The following is a 20,071-nucleotide window of genomic DNA, read 5'->3' on the forward strand; positions in this document are numbered from 1 at the left end:
CAAGCATCAGCTGAAAGGACTATGCCGAAATGACCTCCCCAGTGCAATTCATGGCATCCAAGGGCACAAGGCCAATTCTTAGGCTTTCAGAGGGTGGAGGATGAAATTGTTTGGGTAGTTTCATGGCCCAGGATGGGATGCTTCCTGTGGCTACAGTGCTGTTGCTTTTCTCTTCTCACTGTAAAGAAAGAAGAGCTGGCTGTTCTAACAGAAGCCTTATTTCTTTAAAATATTTATTCCTCACTCTGGGACCAGCTTTCACATCAGTAAAGACAGCAAAGTCCCTGCCCTTGGGCTTACAAGGCACGACACAAAAGGAAAAAAGGGATGGGAAGGAAAGAGGAAAACAAGCAAACTTAGTGTTACAAGTAGCTATAATAACCAGCTGCATGGAAGTAGGTTCTTCGCCATTCAAAGACAGGCCTTGGTAGGGCCCTGAGGCCTGGTGACCTGGCCTTCCCAGAAGTGTCTGCAGTGCAGCCAGAAGTTGTTGACCTCACAGTGTGAGGCCTTGTAGGCATAACTGGAGTCTGCTGGCTTCTTGTCATTCCTTCTGCAGCAGTTATGGGTCACAGTGCCAAAAACCCCATAGCAGACGATCCTGTCGTTCTTCCTCACAGGGTAATTGCTTCCAAAGGGGTGACAGTGGAAGGAGGCCTTCTCTGCTCTGGTCGTCCCATCTCTGTCCTGAACAGCTTGGAAGATGTTAGCAGTGCAATGGCACTGGGTGATGCTAAGGTTGCAAGCATCGTTCAGGGTCATTGTTCGGGGAAGTGAAGTGGCAGCCGAAGCAGAGAGCTCTGGCTGCCAAAATAAATGGAAAACCCACTGGTACTGCTGCAGCAAGTGGCATGTTTTCCTGCTGCAAAAAGTAATTTTTAAAAGGCAGCACTACATTGCTTTATTAAAGGTCCTTCTTCATCCATCCTCAAATCGTGCTCAGCCCTCACCGTGGTAGCTTTACCTTTCCAATAAAATGGGGAGGAGAGAATTCATATTTCATTTAGACTGGCTCTAAGGGAGTCTAAATGAGTTTCTTATCAGAAATGCATCTTCTTTTAGAGCAGAAAATGAATGGCTTGCCCTTTGGCATGTACCTGCCTTGGGAATCGCATAATGGTAATAATAGCCTGCTCTGCATGTGGAATAATAGAATTGTTGCTAGAGACGCACTGGTTTCTGCCTCTCTTTGTCTACGTGACTGTCTCCATGGAAGTATTAGCACCATGGGTCTTTTAAACATAGTCCGTGAAATAGCTGCAAGTTCCGTTTTCCTGCTGCAAAACACTTCACCATCACCTCCTTTGTTGGTTTTGGTTTTTCATTCCACAGGGCAGCTTCAGATGATTTTATCAATACACAACAACAGTTAGGGGACGTCCCTATTGTGCATATCATCAATACTGAATGATGCCCAACTCTTTCCAGTGACAAGAAATCAGTAGAGCTTCAGCATAAAGGCCCACTGGGTCCGTTTAGTCCAGCAGTTAGCTAGGATGAGAGTCTAAAGCCCTTTTTCAATCTGGGATTCGCTGTTAAGCCTAATCTGCATTGTGGGACCAACTTCTACCTTTTTTAGCCTATTGTGTCTGCACTTCTTTCCCCCCTCTCCTCTCCCCAATCCCTTTCCAAAGGAAAACAAAACGGTGGAGCTAATGGTGTTACTGGTACAACTCGCATGAAATCTAGACATGAGTCAGGTGGATCACAACCTGCTGGCCGAAGACTAGTAAACAGGGAGATTGTACAATCCCAATAGAGAGCACGGCCCGTCTACCATGCTGTCAACCTTTCTGAGAAGATTGGACAGGGGCTGGTACAAAACATGATGAGCAATTGCAGCATCAGTGCTCTTAAGCGTTTACTTCAGCACCATCATTTCAGTGCTTAAATGGCAGTGTTCCTGTTTTGCTTTCTAGTAGTGCTTAAAGCAGCAAGACATTTCTAAAACCTTTAATTCCAGCACTGCCTCTTAAACAGAGAGTGCCAAATCAAGCAGCTGCAGTGCCATCTTTGTAGGAGGGGCAGCTTTAAGTCCTGAAGGGCAGTTTCTTCTCGCTTTTACTAGGTTTCCAAGTGAACATTGCATAGGTACATGGGACGCAATCTCTACTAAGTCAGACCATTGTTTCATCTAACCCAATATCGGCAACCCTGGCAGCAGCTCTCGGTGGTTCCAGACAGAATTCTTTCTCAGCACCACCTGGAGACACAAGGGATGGAACCTGCATGCAAAACAGGCATTCTACTACACAGCGACAGCCCTTCTCAGAATTGACAGAATTATAATTCGTTGAGAATTAATTTGTTCCAGTTTGGAACTGCTCTGTTGTCTTCGCTCCGCAACACCCACTCTCTCTTTTCCCTCTTTGTTTTCAGATCCTCGCCTCTATTGAGCTCCTGGCCCGGTCGTTGCCAAAAATTCACCGCAGTGCATCTGAGCCCTCCTTGAACCGAGCTGGTTTCCAGACAGAGGATTTTAGTCTGTATGCTTGCGCTTCTCCAAAAACACCCATCCAGGCAGGGGGATACGGTGGGTTTTCTGTAATCTGAAAAGCTGAAAGCATGTGCCTGTGTTTTTAGTGTGCTCCCCCTGCCTCCCTTCATGTGTGCATATGTTTCACATTCCAGTGAGCTGGTTCGCTTTGTTTTTGGGGAAGGTGTACTGACTGAAAAAGAACTTACCTTTTAAACTCAGTCTTGTATATATTCCCAGCATGGCATCTGTTGCTGGCGATGGATGGCCTGGCAATTGCCAACCATGAAAAGCTGCTCAGTAGAAAAGGGAAAAGGTCGTTGAAAGTAGCTAGCGCTCTCTCTCTCTCTCTCTCTCTCTCACACACACACACACACACACACACACACAAATGCATCTCCATTTATGTTTGGATTGTAGGTCAAATTTCCTTCTCTTCTTTTGCCATCTCTGCTGCACAGGTAGCTGGTAGAATTTTATTTTTGTGTTTTAAGCTGCCTGTTTTGTCCCTTCAGACAGTGTCATGTGGTAGCAATCATGTTAGCTTCTCAAGTCGGCAGCGTTGCTGACAGTGGGCAAAAGTAAGGCAAGATGAACTTGGATTTAAAAGGCCAGCTGCATCCACCCTCGTTTCAGTGAGCAAAGGTGAACAGAACATAAAAGACTTTGGCAGGGAGTGCCTTTTTTCTGAACTTCCTGCTCGTTGAAACCTGTTGCTTACTTGGAATTGGAAGTCTCTTTGTGTTTTTGTTTCATTTTATTCTTGGGTTTGTTTGTTTGTTTTTGTCCTTTCTTACTGCCTCTGTTCTGGCACTGCTCTTGCTTAACACCCCTTTTCGGCTGTTTAAAATCAGTGCTGGACCCATGCCTTTGCGACGGTCTGCTTCAGGCATGTTAATAAGCATTGCTCAACTTTTAACAGGTTAGAAGGGACATTTTTTTAAAAGTGAATATTGCTTTTTGTCTGTGTGGCCATGCTTGAAAGCAGTGATGCTCATAATAGGAGGAAATGGCCTTGTAAAAGCAAGAGTAGTAAACTTTAAAAGTTGTTTAAAGGTGGGAAAAGAAAATTTCGCCACCGGCTCTCTTACAAAGTCAATGGCTTGCTGCTAATGCTCAGCTTTATATGAGTCGATATTTCTACTCAGTTCTCCTTTATGTGGAGAAAACGTTTTATGCTCATGTATAGAATTTGTCTGATTAGATCTCCAGTAAGGTAATGTGGATGCCAACCTAGCAGTTCGAAAGCATGTCAGAGTGCAAGTAGATAAATAGGTACCGCTCCGGCAGGAAGATACATGGCGTTTCTGTGCGCTGCTCTGGTTCGCCAGAAGCAGCTAAGTCATGCTGGCCACGTGACCTGGAAGCTGTACACCGGCTCCCTCGGCCAATAAAGAGATGAGTGCTGCAACCCCAGAGTCGTCCGCGACTGGACCTAATGGTCAGGGGTCCCTTTACCTAAAGTAATGTGGAAGTCAAGGACCCTGAAGTCAATGACCCTTTTTTCCACATTGGGAGTATCTACCTTGAGCAGGTAAACCTGCTCTTCATTGCTTCGTGCTACATTCACCTCTGGTGACAAGTATTTAAATAATAACCTTCATCCGTATGTATGTGTCAAGCTTTTTTGTCTAGGTGACAATGATCTTGCTTGCTTTGTTATTCCTGATCAATTGTAAACTGCTCAGCATGGTTCATGTCTCAGACAAGGAATGTTCTTGCTATTCTTCATTGTCAGACATATGGAAGTAGGGAAATTCCCCTACAAGCTAGTATGCAGCTGATTGAGTTGAGTGGTCGCCATTTAAATTTCCTGAAATGCCTGTAGGTAGCAGAAGTGCGGGGGCTGCTGCCTCAACACTATGATTGCCCATGGCTTATCTGAAGCAACTTGCAGTGTCCAGTGTGAACTGATGAAGCCAAGGCTTGTGCCTGCTAGTCCATCATCGGTCACACGCCTGCACGACGTGAAGGCGGCAGCTTGCCTGTCTCCTCCTTGTGACTTTTTCTGGTTTGTGCAGGCGTCCCTTGCCCTTGATCATTGCCCAGCAGTGGCTGCCTTTATACCTCCAGTAAGCTGCCTTGTGAGCAGTTGCAGGTTTTGCATCCAGGACAGGGCAGAAAGTTTTGATGGGCACCTTACTAGGTTATGTTGCTTCTGCATAGTGGTTCCGTGGAGGTTCTCCGTTGAGAGAATCAGTGAACTAAATAATTCTAAGCATTTGTTTTTCTGCTAGCTCACAGAATTTCAGGATACTACTGTCCTGATAATTTATCACCACCACCGCCTTAAATTTAAACTTTCAGATGTTTTGAACCTGATACCGATGACTGTGAATTCTAACAAGTCTTAAAATGGGCTTAGGATTTTTCCCCTCTTATGTTTTACATAGCTTGGGGGTGAGGAAGACTCTGAGCGAATGCTCTTGGTCTGTGGCTAGATGGAATGTCTAGCGGAGCCCTGCCTTTCCAAATTAACACATTTTTATCTTCACAATCCTGTGGCACCAATTAACACTCCAAATGATAAGCTGAATCAGGAAGACCAGAGGATCGGTGGGGGTGTAATTTCTTATTTACAGACTAGCCAGCAATCAGTGTTAAATGCACTGAAGGTGGTAACCAAAGCCTGTAGTTTGGAATGGGTGAAAGAGAATGAATGCTCTTAAAATTAGCCCCAAAGCACAAGGTTTTGCTTTTTCTGCTGCAACAAATGGTGAAGCTGTTAGTTCGGCCAGGGCCTTGCTAAGATAAGAGACCAGAGACATATGTAATAAGCTGGAGAAAGTAGAACCCAGCCGTACCTGCTTTTGACATCAGAGCACAAAATTTCTCATTTCGGTAGGGTTAATAGGGTGTACATATATGGTAATAGTATGGTATTTGGTTAGCCTGCTTCTCTGAAGTAGAGCTACTAGAAAGTCTACCTTTTAAAGTTTTCCAGAGTGTAGCTTCTTCAGATAAACTCTTTTAACTCCACCATGCGACAGGAAATGGAAGCTCCATCCATTCCCTGTTTCCTAAATCAGTTAGGTAGCCGTGTTGGTCTGACGCAGTCGAAATATATTAAAAAATTATAAAATTGTCCAGTAGCACCTTAGAGACCACGAAAGCTTATACCAAGAACAAACTTAGTTGGTCTCTAAGGTGCTACTGGACTTTTTTATTTTTATTTTTCTAGATATTCCTAAATCACTATGGGGGTTTGGAGAGCAGAGAGCCATGCTGATAAATCCTTGCTTTTTTGACCCCAAGAGAGCAGCTGCCATTGTGTAAAACATGTTGAGAATAATCTTAGAAATGTGAATGATGATAAAACTTTACATTTGCACATTCTTCATGAGAGTATGCGGGCTCTTAATACCCTGCCATATGGTCCAAGTTTGCTTTTTGGAAACCCATAGTTAAGAAATTTGGGGAAAGTAACTTTGTCTTCTGTCTCTGCCAATGATATCCTTCTGTACATTTAATTATTAACAATTGCATTTCTCCTAACCTGCTGCACCCGGTATATAGTGTCAAATTTATGCTGGATAACATTTCTGTCTTGCTGATGAATGAAACCCAACTTTTTAAACTCAGCTCTTGTCCTCCCTCTACAGGCGAATTTGCAGCGTTCAAGTAGCCACGGCAACATTGGCAGCAAATCCACTCTCTCATTTTTTTTAAAAAAAAGTCTTGTGTTCCTACGGTTTCTTTTTATAACATCCAGACTCTCTTCTGCCCCTCAAAAAAAAAAAAAAAAAAGGAAAGGAAAGGAAAAGGAAATTTAGAGGAAAGAGATCTGTACGCTTAGAGGAGAGCAGAATGGAATTACCAATCCAACTTTGGGTGGGAAGGGAAAATCCCTTGTTAGGAACCAGAATCTATGCTGCCTGTATGTTCACCTCCAGTCTAAACGCCATGTGCATTTGGAGACCCCCTTCCCCCACCCTGTGGCTGCCTGTTCCATTGGCATCATTCCCAGGAGAGAGGAGGGCTCGTGCTTTGACTTTCTGGTGCTCTGGCATGATGAGATTGGAACTCCTACTGCATCATTGGCTTGGGATGGTCTGCTGGTCGGCTTTCTCCCTCTAACAACGAGTTATCAAAGGCTGAACATCTGACGAGACAGAGCTAATCCAAACAATCATCCTCGGGTCTGATTTATTTTTTTCCTAGGGTTATGTGTGGTCTTTTCTTTTCCTGGTGTGCTTACCAATCAGTGGGATAAATGCAGTATATCCTTTTCAGCTGAAGGAGCACCTGCTCTTTCGGGTAAAAAACGCGACAACAGGAACATGGCCAAATTGGCAGATATGTGGAAGGGGGAGTCTGAGAAAGGATTAATTTGAAGGAAAAGGGGATGCTGCGCCTTCTCTTTCCAGAATTGCTTTTATCTCTTGTTCAGAGCCACCCTTTCCCCTATATTTCCTTTTTGTACACTTTCAGAAAGGGTTGGGAGGCTTTTTCCCCCCTCTCTCGTCAGCCCAGCAACAAACGTTTTTACAAAATTACATCAAAGTGTTAAAACACGTAGCTTCTTTTCATTTTTTGCTGATATCATTTCACTCTGTACGTTTGTGTGTTGCCTTTTTGGGGGGGGTGTCCAAAAAGTCTAATGCAGACTATGAAAAACAAATGTACCTTTTTAAAAGGTGCAAGATAATGTCAGGTACCTAATGTTTCATAAACGGGAGTTCTCAGGTTGAACTGAATATGTTTTAAAAAGGAAAACCCATCCGCAGCCCCTCTCTGAAAGAATTACACATTCCAAAAATTGTGCTTTGGTACTTTTTGAAAAAGAACTTTAAAACGTGTTAAATCTGCAAACTCAGCAAGTGTGTGTATGTTTTAATATGCAGTAAGTTGTCTTAAATGGCAGTCTGCTAGGAAGGTTTTGTTAAGAAATGGTACTTGCTGGATCAACATTGACATCTTCGCTCACTGTTTGCCTATCCCCAACTTTTTCTATGTCACTCCTTTTCTTGCCCTATGTCTTGTGGCTTAAAAATGGTGACGATTGCATTTTGTTTTCTCTTTTTGTCTTCCTCTTAACCTCATTTGCAAAATGGGTCCTAATTCTTATTTTTATCCAGAAAAGGGGGGAGGGGTCAAAGTTACCTCTAGTTTGGAATCAGAATCAGTTAGCAGAATTCTTTGCTGTGTTGATTAATATAACATAGATTTATTTTTATTTTATTTATTTTTGTTAAAGAGGCAACTGAGATGCCACTAGAAAGCTCAGCGTCCACCGAAGCCTTGACATTTAGTGCATTTTTGCCCAGTTCCAGAAGATAGGAGGCTGGAGACAACCTCTCCTTCACTAAACATTTCTAGTGGAAGCTGGTCATCTGATGAGAGAGTTTAAGCAGTGATTGATAAATACCTCAGCTCTGTTTTTAGGAAAGCTAAGAGAAAGGGAACTGTCTTTCTCGGAAAGAAGGTATGTTCATGGAAAGCAAGCATACCCTGTTGTGGTCCTTGTTCTTCAAAACCACACAAGTGTCATTTCATTGGATTGTTAAATCTTGTTGAGCACCAGGGTGCTTAACAGAAATTAGACCAAGAAACAACTGAAATATGGGGTATAATCCAGGTAGCAATAGCAAGTGGTTAGAAGTCACTGAGTCACATTTCATGCTTTCTCTGCACAAGTGCTACTGAAGCTATGGAAGTTCTTGGGCAGTTCCTTTTCACTTCTGCGGCTGGTTGTGCTAGAGAGAATTCCAGTGGATGTGGGCAGTGTAATGAGAATAAAGCAGCTTGTGTGGGCATACAAAGAGTGTGCCAGACCTACGATAACTCTAAACCAGAAAAGCACAATTTTGGTTTGCTGTGCTTCTCTCAGCTGTCTTTGTGTGTGTGGGTGTGCAGATTTGGTTTGAGAGCAGTGTTTCTCAAACTTTCTGAATATGGACCATTCTTCCAGACTTACCTTGCCTCTTCTTACCACTACTGCCACCACCCAACCGCTGAACCTGGAGCGGCGAGAGGTCTGTTACAGAGATGAACATAGGAGATCCTTGCAATTGCTCATGTGTGTGCGCACTACAATGCACAGAGACACTTGGAGTATGCTACTACTGGCATTAAAAGAGGAAAATAGCAAGACATCTCCTATCATCATCTTAAAACCATGCAAGACAAATAAAAACCAAGCAGTAGCTCTTTGAGACCTGTACATTCCAAATCGCATTGGGGTAATGGGGCAGTGAATATGCAAGCACACCCATAAATCCAACACAAATCAGTGCAAATTTCTGCCAGGGAACATTTAGTCCGCCCACCTCCTAATTGGTGGGGAGTGAAGGCACCATCTGCTTCCCATACTTTTTGGCTGTAGAATTTTCCTACATTAGTAAACCTCATTTTTGTTTCTCGGGACTTGAGTGCTGGCAAACATCACCATGGAAGAATGGGCCATTTAGAGATGTTTCGTAGTTGAAAGAAAGAGAATGTGGGTTTCCCACATGCAGGTTATAGTGCTTAACTTTCTGATGTGCAAGTGTCCTAGATCAGATTTAGAAAATGCCTCAGCATCCAGGTTGTTAGGGCTTTTAGAGGTCTGTTGCTGCTGTTTAGGAGGTGGGGATATTCCAGCACTAGCCTAGGCGAAACCTTAGAATCCTCTGGCATTTCCACTTGTTCTCCACAGTCTTGTAGTTCTGTTGCCCCTTCTACCTAGCCTGATACTTGTTGAGGAGCATGTGACATCTTTCATGCCCCTACAGTCATACCTCGGGTTAAAGTCACTTTGGGTTAAATCTTTTCAGGTTGCATCCTGCGGCGACCCGTAAGTAACGGAACGGGTTACTTCCAGGTTTCACCACATGCGCAGACGCTCAGAATGACGTCACGCGCATGCATAGACGCGGGTTGCGTTCTGCTCATGATGCGAACGGGGCTCTGAAATGGATCCTGTTCGCATCCAGAGGTACCACTGTAGTTTTCTTCAGAGCAACCAGTCACTCTGGTGCCTCTTCCCTCCCCCCCCCCAAATTACAGCTCGAATGTTGACTGCTGGCCAATCCATTGCACTTCACAGTTGGCCCACCCTTTCCTCTTCTTCCTGATGTTTGCAGCCATTGGCACGTTTTGTATATCACATGAAACCATACTTGTATACCAAGTCTGCCTCAAACCGAGCCAGACTGTTGGTCCCTTTGCTCAGTATTTTTGATGCACTGACTGGCAAGGGCTCTCCGGGATTTCAGATGCAGGATGTTCCTAACCAAGACTTGCCTGCAAAATAGGTGCTCTGCCACTGAGGTATGGCCCTTCCCTTATGCTCAAAAGACCATGCTTCTCTCCTCCCCTGCCTTTTTCAGCATACTGGGGAAGAAACATACCAAACAACAACAACAACGTACCCACAACAACATACCCTGCCCATCTAGCTGGGTTTCCCCAGCCACTCTGAGTGGATTCCAGCAAATTATAAAAATACAATAAAACGTCAAACATTAAAAACCTCCCATTAGAGGGCTGCCTTCAGATGTCTTCTAAAAGTTGTGCAGTTTTTTTAATCTCCTTGACATCTTTATCTCCTTGACATCGTGGCTAACAGGCCATGATGGTAAGCCAAGTTTTCTTCTTGACTTACCATCATACTTTGTTAGGAGTAAATTAAACAGTAAGTTCCTGTTCACACATAGTGGCAAGCCAGTGTCTGTTCTGTTTCCTTCCCAGAGCACTGAAGGAAGGAACAGCAAGAGCCTGTGGGGATCTTGTGAGCTGCTGTATTCCAGCATATTGCTCCTTAACTTAAAATCATTGTTTTGTTTAAACTATGTTTCAAGGTGACGTGCAAACAAGGCCTATCCCATCTTTCATTGTCCCTGAACAGCAATAAGAAGTGCCCTGAAGCAACATGGGGAAGCAACAGCCCCTTTGCTGCTCTCCAAATATGCTGCCCTTCTAAGGTCTGCTAGTGCTAAGGCCAGCCCTGCTTCTCTGCCAAATTTTGAATCATTTATGGGAGACCAAATTCTGCTAAGTTCTATCCTTACCATTGGAAAAACTAGCTGAAAATACACAATTCTCTTTGGGCTTATAGAATGTGGAATGTGTGTGTGTATCCTGGCTTGATTGTATTACAACTTCGTTATTCATTCATGTGCAGCAAGCTTTTTTTTTTTAATAATAAAAATATATAGATAAAGCGGTAGGAAAAGGGTCTTGTTCCCACAAAGCACTTTAGAATGAGCTACATACGCTTTGACTTTTCTCCGCTTGCATCTGAACATACTGTAAGTCATTTGGCTGCTGTTTCAGTAGAACATTTATGCTGAAGCTTCCTTTTTCTCCTTCCTGAGTCACCATAATCTGATAAAACATAGTGCAGCTCACTTTAATTCTGTGCTCTCACTTGCTTGAAATTGCCCTTAAATTTGAAAATGAAGAAGCCGCCTTGAGCTCTCCTGAAAAGATAGGTAGGTAGGCTCCAACAGTGGGTTTGTTTTTTCTTACACTGTTGCCCCATGGTCTAACTGCTATATTCCTCAACAAAGAAGGCAAAAATGCACACATGAGACTTGATGCCATCTTCGTACTGGCATGGCACGTACATTGGCACCATCCTTGCATTGGCACTGGGAATATTTATGCAAAAGTTGTTTTCAGTGCCATTTGTTGCTTCGCCGCCAGGCTTGTTTGGGGGATTTTTTGATGCTGGGATGGGCAGCAGTTGACCAAAACCTAGTTTAAGATCCACCTTAACCTACACCCTGCTCATACCTGCTATAAGTGTCTGCTACTCTTTGTGAAGAGCATTCTTATATTGTAATTTCCACTGTGAAACATTGTTACATTTTGATCTTCTGTGAGGGAGCAGTTGCTTCTGGTTTGGTTTGGGGGGTTTTGTAGCAGAAGGCTTAGTGAAAGAGTTCTGGCATTGGGTATGTGTTTGCAGGTGTGTTACACTGAATTACTTTTTGGACCACGAGTGCAGCATGTGTAGCACAGACAGTCCATAGTACTGTAGCTAAGTAACTTTCCGTCCATTGGAAAAGGAAAAATCTTGCCTGAAGGGAATGAACCCATTGAGCCTTGCGGGACTCTGTTCTGGATTCACTCTGAACCAACTTTGGCTAGGTTAGCTTTGAGATACGAAATTGCAATTTGCCAAATGATCTGTGCCTTTTGTGACTTTGAGAGAGATTCTAGAGATACCTGTGTAGGTGCTTTATCTAACTAGAGCAGTGGCTTTGCATTTCTTCCATTTTCAAATGTGGGTGGAACAGGATCTCCTGACCACTGAAACAAATGGCGCTAGTAGACCTGCAGCATAAACGTCATTTTATCTCAGTTGAGCTTTTTCTGGTAAGAAGAACACGTATCTTGTGTTTCCAAGTGCAAGTGTTCTCTCCCCAACACCCCCATATGTTGTTGAGTTGGAAAAAAACACACCTTAAACTAATTATATAAAAAGAACCGATGGCATTTGTAAAGGAGGTAAAAAATGGAGACACCATTGCTTCTTCTGAGAGCCCAACCATTTTTTATAAAAGGAATTGTAGCATGAAGGTGAAGAAGAGTATCTTTTTTGAGACTTTACTGTAACTGGGGGGGGGGGGGCTGTTTGATTGCTAATATTACTGGAAAAGGAGGGGGTGGTTCTGCTTGTAACCATAAACAGGATTACAACCCAGGATTGCCAAGACCCTTTTCTCTGATTGAGAGAGGTGTCCGATCTTCTTCAGGCTTCCCAGTTTTGTGTGGCATTTAAGTTGAAAGATCATGGATAAATAGCAGAGAAGCAGTCAATGGACTAAAGTGCTGAAGTTGTATTTTCCATAGTGATGCTGTCTTCCATTCACCTGCCTAGGAAAAAAGTATGGGTTGGATTTTGAACTGACTTTTTCAGTTTCTTTCCTACCCTTTAGGTTCTTGGCCCGCTATTATGATTTATGTAGAAACGACATTAATTGTATGAACTAGGATAGAAACGCAAAAGCCCAGATAGCCCTGAGATAGGTCTCTTTCTTAAAAGAGCACATGGATGATAATAATAACACACGAAGCTGCTTGACAGTGAGTCAGAACATTTTGTCTGTCTTAGCAAGAATAGTCCAGTCTGACTGGCAGCCAGCCGTCCAAGAATTCTCCAAAACTTGCAGCAAGGGATTCTGCAATTGAACCCTGGACTTCCTGCCTGCTTAGCATGTACTGCACCACTGAGCTGTGGCCCATTCCACCCCTCCAAAAAAAAAAGTCTCATGCAACACAATCATATGCATAATTACACGGAAGTGAGTCCTACTGTGTTTACTCAGAGGTAGACATGTACAGGGTTGCTGCTTTAGTTGTCTATTTCAGACCCCGTTTTTGGCAGCTGGGGTGGGTTTGAGAGCATTCTGAAACTTTCTAGGCATTTATTTTGCAATTGCCAAAGCAATATCCGTCTGTTCCATTCAGCCTCTGATATGTACTCTTTCTGCAATTACCTTGGAACCGTAATTGAACAGAATTACTCTACCTCCCCCTTTCTGAGCTAGGGAAATGCAGAGCGGGAGACTGTGCCATTTTTCGGATTATGGATTTGTCTGGGGGGGTTGTTTCTTTTTTGACATCTAAGGTATTGTCCTTCACTTGTGCTCTGCCTAGTTAATACCCTTCTACTTGTTTTATGCTGTTTGCGGGATTCCAACAAGAGCGTTAGGACCTACAGGCTTGTGGGCAGGGGAGGGTTGGAGGCTGGAAGCGCAAGCATTCATTTAGGCATGTATTGAAGTAGGAGGATAAAATGGACCAATGCAGGGAGGGGAGGGGAAATGTGGGAATTGTTGTTTAGGTTAAGAGTATAGGGCCGAGTCTGAGTAACTTTTGATTTAAATGATTAAATAAAAAATAAAAAAACCTAAGTGCAATAAATGTACTTTGAAATTCAAAGCTGTGAAAGGTTCAAAGAAACACACCTCATTCCTTCCAGATTCTCCTCCTTCCTCACTCCTTCCTGTGACTAAAATTGGGCAGTGACCAGCTTGCATGTATCCCGTAGATTTAGCCCCAACCCCCAAAGCTTGGGCAGGTTCCCATGTTCAGTTTACACAATGACCAAACAGAAGCTCACCCTTGCCCCAGCTTTCTTTTTCATAACGTAGACCTGCAGTTTGCTAGAATTCTGTTATAATTGACCCGACAGCAATTTCACCCGTTTCATTCTCACAAAATAATTCCCTTGCCATGTGACTGATGTTGGCCAATGCTTATTTTGCTCCAAGCTCACGGCACCCTGCATTTTGAGTAGGGAGCACATGGGAGTATATTGTGACCGAAGAACGGAGTGCCAATTGAAAGCTGAGCATTGCTTGCCCATCCACTGGACTGCAATAGCCCTTCTAGCCTGAGTCGGAAGTTTATGTAACCAGCACCTCTCCTGGCTACTAGGGACCAGTGAAGGGCAAAACAGTTGTTTCTAAGCAGCTGAAAACAGTAGTCAACATCCTTGCTTTCTATTCTCTCTGAAATACACACAGGCTTTTCCTTTCATTGCTCCCATTTCCTTTAGATTTTATAACCACATTTGGTTACATGTGCTGTCCTTTTTCTCCTAAACCACACTACTACTTTCCAATGAGATTGGGAAAATGCACTGTAGTTGATCATTCTCTCCATTCCTTCAACAATAGCATTCCAATCTGTTATTTCATTGTAACACTAAGAACTAACAGGTGCCTACCCGCAAACAACTTCAAGGGTTTGGCTGTTGCAAGGGAATAGGCAGTTCGTAAGGTTGTTGCTTTTAATGGCCCCTATACCCATCTTTCTCTACTATAGCAACCAGGACTCTAGTTATCCCCTGCAATCATACTTGGTGTAAAGACAGATGAGACTGTTGATGCATTGTGGGGCAGGGGGAGCTGCCACTGGTATAAACTTGCTGTCATTGTGTGCTCCCCACCTTTATAGTGATGGGCAGAGTCTTTCGAGTAGAACTTGCCAACCCTAAGCACTGTACAGTTAGACCCAATGGAAGTGATTGCGCAAGTCAGATGACAAAAAAAATGTTTAAACAGTTACTCTAGAAAGGAAAAATGTGTATAGTGTTTTTAATTAGTGCAGTGAAATTCATATCCCAACCCAGCATTCCTTGAAGCTGTATTTGCCACAAGATGTTTTGAGCCTCGACAAGTCTGCAATTTTTAAAGTCTGTTCTTTCTTCAGAAGACAATTGATATCCATAGCTTACTTTTTTAAAATGACAATGGAGTAACTAAATGTTTAAAGGCCTGTATTTCTAAACTCATAGGAAAATGTTTATTTTCAGCTTTCTGTCTCATGGATCACTGCAGCTTTTCCTCCCTGCCTCCAGTTTTTTTCCTTCTCCCCTGTTATTCACTGTAAATGCTGACACAGATTAATTTCGGTTGTTTTCCTCCCATGTTTAACCCCTTAGCCTAAACTCCCTTCATTTGTATTTTGGAGCTTTTTTCTCTCATGTAAATTTGTACAGTGGGAAATATTGTCCAGTTTGGTTTAGAAAGCATGGAGACATAAACTAAAGTTTGATAGCTGAAAACAGAGATTGAAGAACTATTTGTGTAAAGTTATTTAAAGAACTCTGTATTATATAAAAAGTTAAAAAGTTCTATGTATTTGATGTGAATACTGCTATAATAAAGATTGACTGCATGGAGTCTGTGTAAGAGTGTTAATAAAGGGGGCTAATTCACAGTTGAAATCAGAATTGGATGGGTCCTTGTAAGCCACCTAGTCCAACCTCTTACTCCAGGAGTGGAGAAGCTTTGCCCTTCCAGGTGTTGGTGAACTACAGCTTCTATCAGTGCTATCAAGTGTGGCCAATGGCCAGGGATGATGGTAGTTTTGACTACCATCCGGAGAGCCAAAGGTTCCCCTCATTTGCTTTACTCTCCAGGAAACTCAGAGCTAGAGCATCTCCAACAGATGGCTGTCCAACCTCTGCTTTGAAGACCTTCAATTGAGGGCGAGTCCATCACCCCTCTAGCTCCCTGCTTCCATTATCAAATTGCTGTTACCATCAAGAGGATAATTCAGATGTCCAACTGAGATTTATACTCCTGTAACTTCAGCCCATTGGATCTAGTTCTGCTATTTGTGGCAGCGGAGAACATGTAAAAGCCGAAGTCTGAAGAGGGCAATTATATTCTACCTACCTGTCTTATTTTAAGTATTCTATAGCACCTTTCATAAAATCATCGCATATTGTCTTACAACGAAAGTAACTGAAAATACATTCAAGTAAATTCAGCAGTGTTTACTAAAGTCAGGACAAAAATTAATTTGGGATAGCTGTTAACAGCAAATCTGTATGCAATGGTCAGCAAAAGCTGAGCACAAAGGAGTTTTTAGTAGGTGCTGGAACATAGTGAATCTCTTCTCCAAGCTACCTGTACCCAGTTTCTTCCATCTTTCTTCACAAGAATTGTTTTCCATACTTCTAAACATGTTTGAACTTGTCTGTATCCTTAACACGCAGGACCCAGTACTGCTCTCAACTGTATATAGCTCAGCTGCAGCTGAAGAGTGCAGGTGAGACGCAAGATGCAAACACCTCATGTGTAACCAAATGGCTTTGCTCTACATGGGAAGGACCATGGCCCAGTGGTAGAACACCTATTTTTTTGCGTGCAGAAAGGCCCAATCCCTGGCATCGCCAGGTAGGGTTGGAAGGGACTCCGGCCTGAAACCCTGGAGAGCCATTGCCAGGCAGTGTAAACAATACTGAACAAGATGGGCTGATAGTACAACTTGGTATAAGGCTGCTTCCTCTGTACAATCCGTTTCCTAGTCAAACACTGTTTAAAGCACTGAACTCTTAGCAAGGGTATACCCCTAAATAAGTGTTTCTGAAAGAGAACATGTAGCCGCAGCAGACCCTTAGTTCTGACTGTTATTAGCTAGAAGGTATATATGGAAGTCAGGACTTGCACACAATTGAAGTTCTAGTACCAAATGCACATGAGTTTTAAGATACAATACGTTGTAAACACACATCCCCACCCTGGTTTGAAAACACCAGCACTTCCTCAAACAGCTGTGATCTGGTTAGTTAATTTTATTTACAACCTGAATTAAAGTCTCTGTAAAATGAAGCCATTTGTAGATCTCCCAGGAGCCTGCAAGCGGTAAGGACAGATGGTTAGTTGGGCTGATTTGCTTCAAAGTGCACAAATCTTAATAACTAGAAACAAGAAAAATAGGCCGTGAACAAGGCAAGCGCATCTTGCCACACTGAAGTTTCTGGCTGATTTTTCAATATAGAAAATGGGAAAGATTAATATTTCAACTGCATGGTTGGGGGGGGAGTGGTATTCAGTGCTGCACATGCAGAGTTCTGTTCACACAGTAGGACTTCCCTGCACACCTCAAAATCTGCTCCTGAGATGGACTTTGAGGGTGTGCAGGGGGCTGGAGAGATGAATGGGAAATTCTGTTGTGCAAATGCACATCTGCAGTAGCAGAACAGCTGTATTGGAAATGACCCAATGTCTGCTCTACAACCTTCACATAGCTTCATTTAATTGCCATTCAATTTCTACCATAAGTGAAAACTAATTTGTTAATCTAAGACAGCACCATCAGTTTACATAACATCTTGGATCTGGAGAAAAGCAAATCGTTTGTGAGTTCCTGGGGGGCCAGGAACCTAAAATGGATAATGGGGAAAACTGAGATAAAAGTGGGAAAGTACAATGACATGTACCTCAAACATGCTTATACTGTAACTGGGAATGGGTATGAAGGGGATAAGAGGCAGTATTCCAGAGCCACTTCATTAGTTTAGCCTAGGAAGTGATAGTCATGTAGAACATCATGTAGAAGTGCCATCATACCTAAACTTGCTTAGAACAAACTATTCAAGTTATTCTTCATCATCAGGAGGGATTCCCAGCTCTTCATCTGTCCACTGAGAAGCATCTGGATAAGGAAAGTGACCCTGTGTCGGATGGGGGAAAAAAAAGAAATGATTGAACACTTTACACCAGCAAGGATACAGAAATGTGTTTTGGGACAAAGTCTGCCGAACACACTGGCTTCTATGTAAAGAGACAGATATAACTACAAGAGGCTCAGCTAATGAGTAAAGCTTTAAGCCAGGAGTACTTTAGGTGTACTTAAAAGACTTTTATGTAACCTCTCTTCAGCAGCAGCCTTTAAAAACGGTTCTGAAACCAGATGTTCCAAAATAGGGCCACAATATCGTTACCTAGGACTTGGTCTTTCAATCATATTACACCTGTGCTATATCAAATGTAGTGGCTTCCAGTCAGTTTCCAAACCCAATTTAAAATGCCAATCTTAACCTTTAGAGCCCGTAATGGTTTGAAGCCAGGTCACCTGAAATATACCCTCCAATATATACCAAGATGCTCTTCAGAGGCCCTGCTCTGTGTGTCCGCAAGGGAAGCAAAGAGGGTGGCTATTAGGAAATGACTCTTCCTGGAGCTAACACCCCATCTATGAAATATCTTCCCTAGAGAGGCCTGACTGGAACCTTCTTTATGATCTTCTCAGCAGCAGGCTTTTTCTGTACAGTAATCTCAAATCTATCTATCTCGTGCACACAGCTAGGTAATGGGACATTATTTTTCAATCACATTCAATACTTCTTCACCTCACTAGAGAAGATAACCCTGATGCTACTGCTCTATAGTCTTTCCCAGCCCATTCAAGCTCTCACCAGCACAACATCAGGATCATGCCAGAAGTTCCACAGGATCCAGAACCACATGAGCGCACTGAGCACTTCCCCCTTTATCTGATGGGCCGGTGGAGGCTCTACATAGTGGCGGTACTTGAAGACATGCGCCTCTCCACTTGCACTGCAGGACAAACACACATAGAAGCAAGCGTCATGAACAATCAGGGCCACAGAAGAGCAGAAATTGTGCAGAATACAGTGGTGTTGTTGTTTAGTCGTTTAGTCATGTCCAACTCTTCGTGACCCCATGGACCAGAGCATGCCAGGCACTCCTGTCTTCCACTGCCTCCCGCAGTTTGGTCAAACTCATGCTGGTAGCTTCGAGAACACCATCCAACCATCTCATCCTCTGTCGTCCCCTTCTCCTTGTGCCCTCTATCTTTCCGAACATCAGGGTCTTTTCCAGGGAGTCTTCTCTTCTCATGAGGTGGCCAAAGTATTGGAGCCTCAGCTTCAGGATCTGTCCTTCCAGTGAGCACTCAGGGCTGATTTCCTTAAGAATGGATAGGTTTGATCTTCTTGCAGTCCATGGGACTCTCAAGAGTCTCCTCCAGCACCACAATTCAAAAGCATCAATTCTTCAATTATCAGCCTTCTTTATGTACCTCGGGTTAAGAACATAATTCGTTCTGGAGGTCCGTTCTTAACCTGAAACTGTTCTTAATCTGAGGTGCCGCTTTAGCTAATGGGGCCACCTTCCACCACCACGCTGCCGCCGCACGATTTCTGTTCTCATCCTGAAACAAAGTTCTTAACCCAAGGTACTATTTCTGGATTAGCGAAGCCTATAACCTGAAGCGTCTGTAACCTGAAGCATCTGTAACCCGAGGTACCACTGTATGGTATTGGGATGCCAAATATGGCCTTCCAAGCCACTCTATTTGTCCCCCAGAACTCTCTCCAGGGCACAAGCTCCTTGTGTGCTTTTTCCTGGTTGGAATGCGCATTTGAGCTGCCATAATGCCCCTTGCTTGCCTGGAAGGAGGATGGCGAGATGCGGTGGTTTGCACGCCTCTGCAGAAACCTCCGACTTTTGCACGAGGGTAGCATAACCTATTGTACGAGTCGCACCTACAGATCGGGCCCAGACCACCTCTGGCGCGTGGCCCCCAGGAATACCTCTACTTTATGTAATGTTTTAGTGATGTATGGAAGTGAGAGCTGGACCATAAAGAAGGCTGATCGCTGAAGAATTGATGCTTTTGAATTATGGTGCTGGAGGAGACTCTTGAGAGTCCCATGGACTGATAGAAGATCAAACCTATCCATTCTGAAGGAAATCAGCCCTGAGTGCTCACTGAAAGGACAGATCGTGAAGCTGAGACTCCAATACTTGGGCCACCTCATGAGAAGAGAAGACTCCCTGGAAAAGACCCTGATGTCGGGAAAGATGGAGGGCACAAGGAGAAGGGGACGACAGAGGACGAGATGGTTGGATAGTGTTCTCGAAGCTACCAGCATGAGTTTGACCCAACTGTGGGAGGCAGTGGAAGACAGGAGTGCCTGGCGTGCTCTGGTCCATGGGGTCGCGAAGAGTCGGACACGACTAGACAACAACATGTAATGTTTGTTTAGAACTGGGCTGCACGTATTATTGGGGCGACCCTATGTTGCGACGAGCCTACCATGCGGGGTTGTGTCATGTAGCTCCAGAAGGAAGGGTGCCCGAACATTCCATCTCTCCGTTCCACTGCTTTGCATAATTCGCCCCGCCCCCTGGCACGCGCGGCGCCCCCCGCTTACCGCCGGACTCCCGTAGTCGCGCCAGAACCGCTTTGGGCACGTAAGACCCGGGCGGCCAAGCGCAACCCGCCGCCCATCCGCCACAGAGACCCCGCCATCCTGGCTGCCGCCGGCGGAGCCCTTCAACCCGCCACAATGTCACTCTCCGCTACCGGGTAGGCCTCGGCTCCCAATAAACCGCGCTC

The 20,071-nt window shown here is 43.9% G+C and overlaps 2 protein-coding genes across 3 annotated transcripts in view; one reads left to right on the plus strand and one right to left on the minus strand.

Annotated features, from left to right (window-relative positions):
• The window catches only part of BRAF (B-Raf proto-oncogene, serine/threonine kinase), a 61,566-nt gene extending 46,471 nt beyond the window's left edge, over positions 1–15,095 (plus strand). For both annotated transcript variants that reach the window (XM_081024012.1, XM_081024013.1), the window contains 2 exons: positions 2,380–2,533; positions 6,079–15,095. In XM_081024012.1, coding sequence (XP_080880138.1) covers positions 2,380–2,533; positions 6,079–6,101 — 177 coding nt within the window. In that variant the 3' untranslated portion in view covers positions 6,102–15,095. The remainder of the gene's footprint in view (positions 1–2,379; positions 2,534–6,078) is intronic.
• Positions 15,096–16,481: 1,386 nt separating this feature from the next.
• Positions 16,482–20,061, minus strand: NDUFB2 (NADH:ubiquinone oxidoreductase subunit B2). Its single transcript, XM_081024102.1, has 4 exons — positions 19,887–20,061; positions 18,123–18,264; positions 17,275–17,378; positions 16,482–16,557 (listed from the first exon to the last, which is right to left on the minus strand). Exons 1-3 carry the CDS (start codon positions 19,982–19,984, stop codon positions 17,304–17,306), a joined length of 315 nt encoding a protein of 104 aa, XP_080880228.1. The 5' UTR covers positions 19,985–20,061; the 3' UTR covers positions 16,482–16,557; positions 17,275–17,303.
• Positions 20,062–20,071: the final 10 nt, after the last annotated feature.

This window comes from Podarcis pityusensis (assembly GCF_964106645.2).
Source record: "Podarcis pityusensis genome assembly, chromosome: 10".
Lineage (NCBI taxonomy): Eukaryota > Metazoa > Chordata > Lepidosauria > Squamata > Lacertidae > Podarcis > Podarcis pityusensis.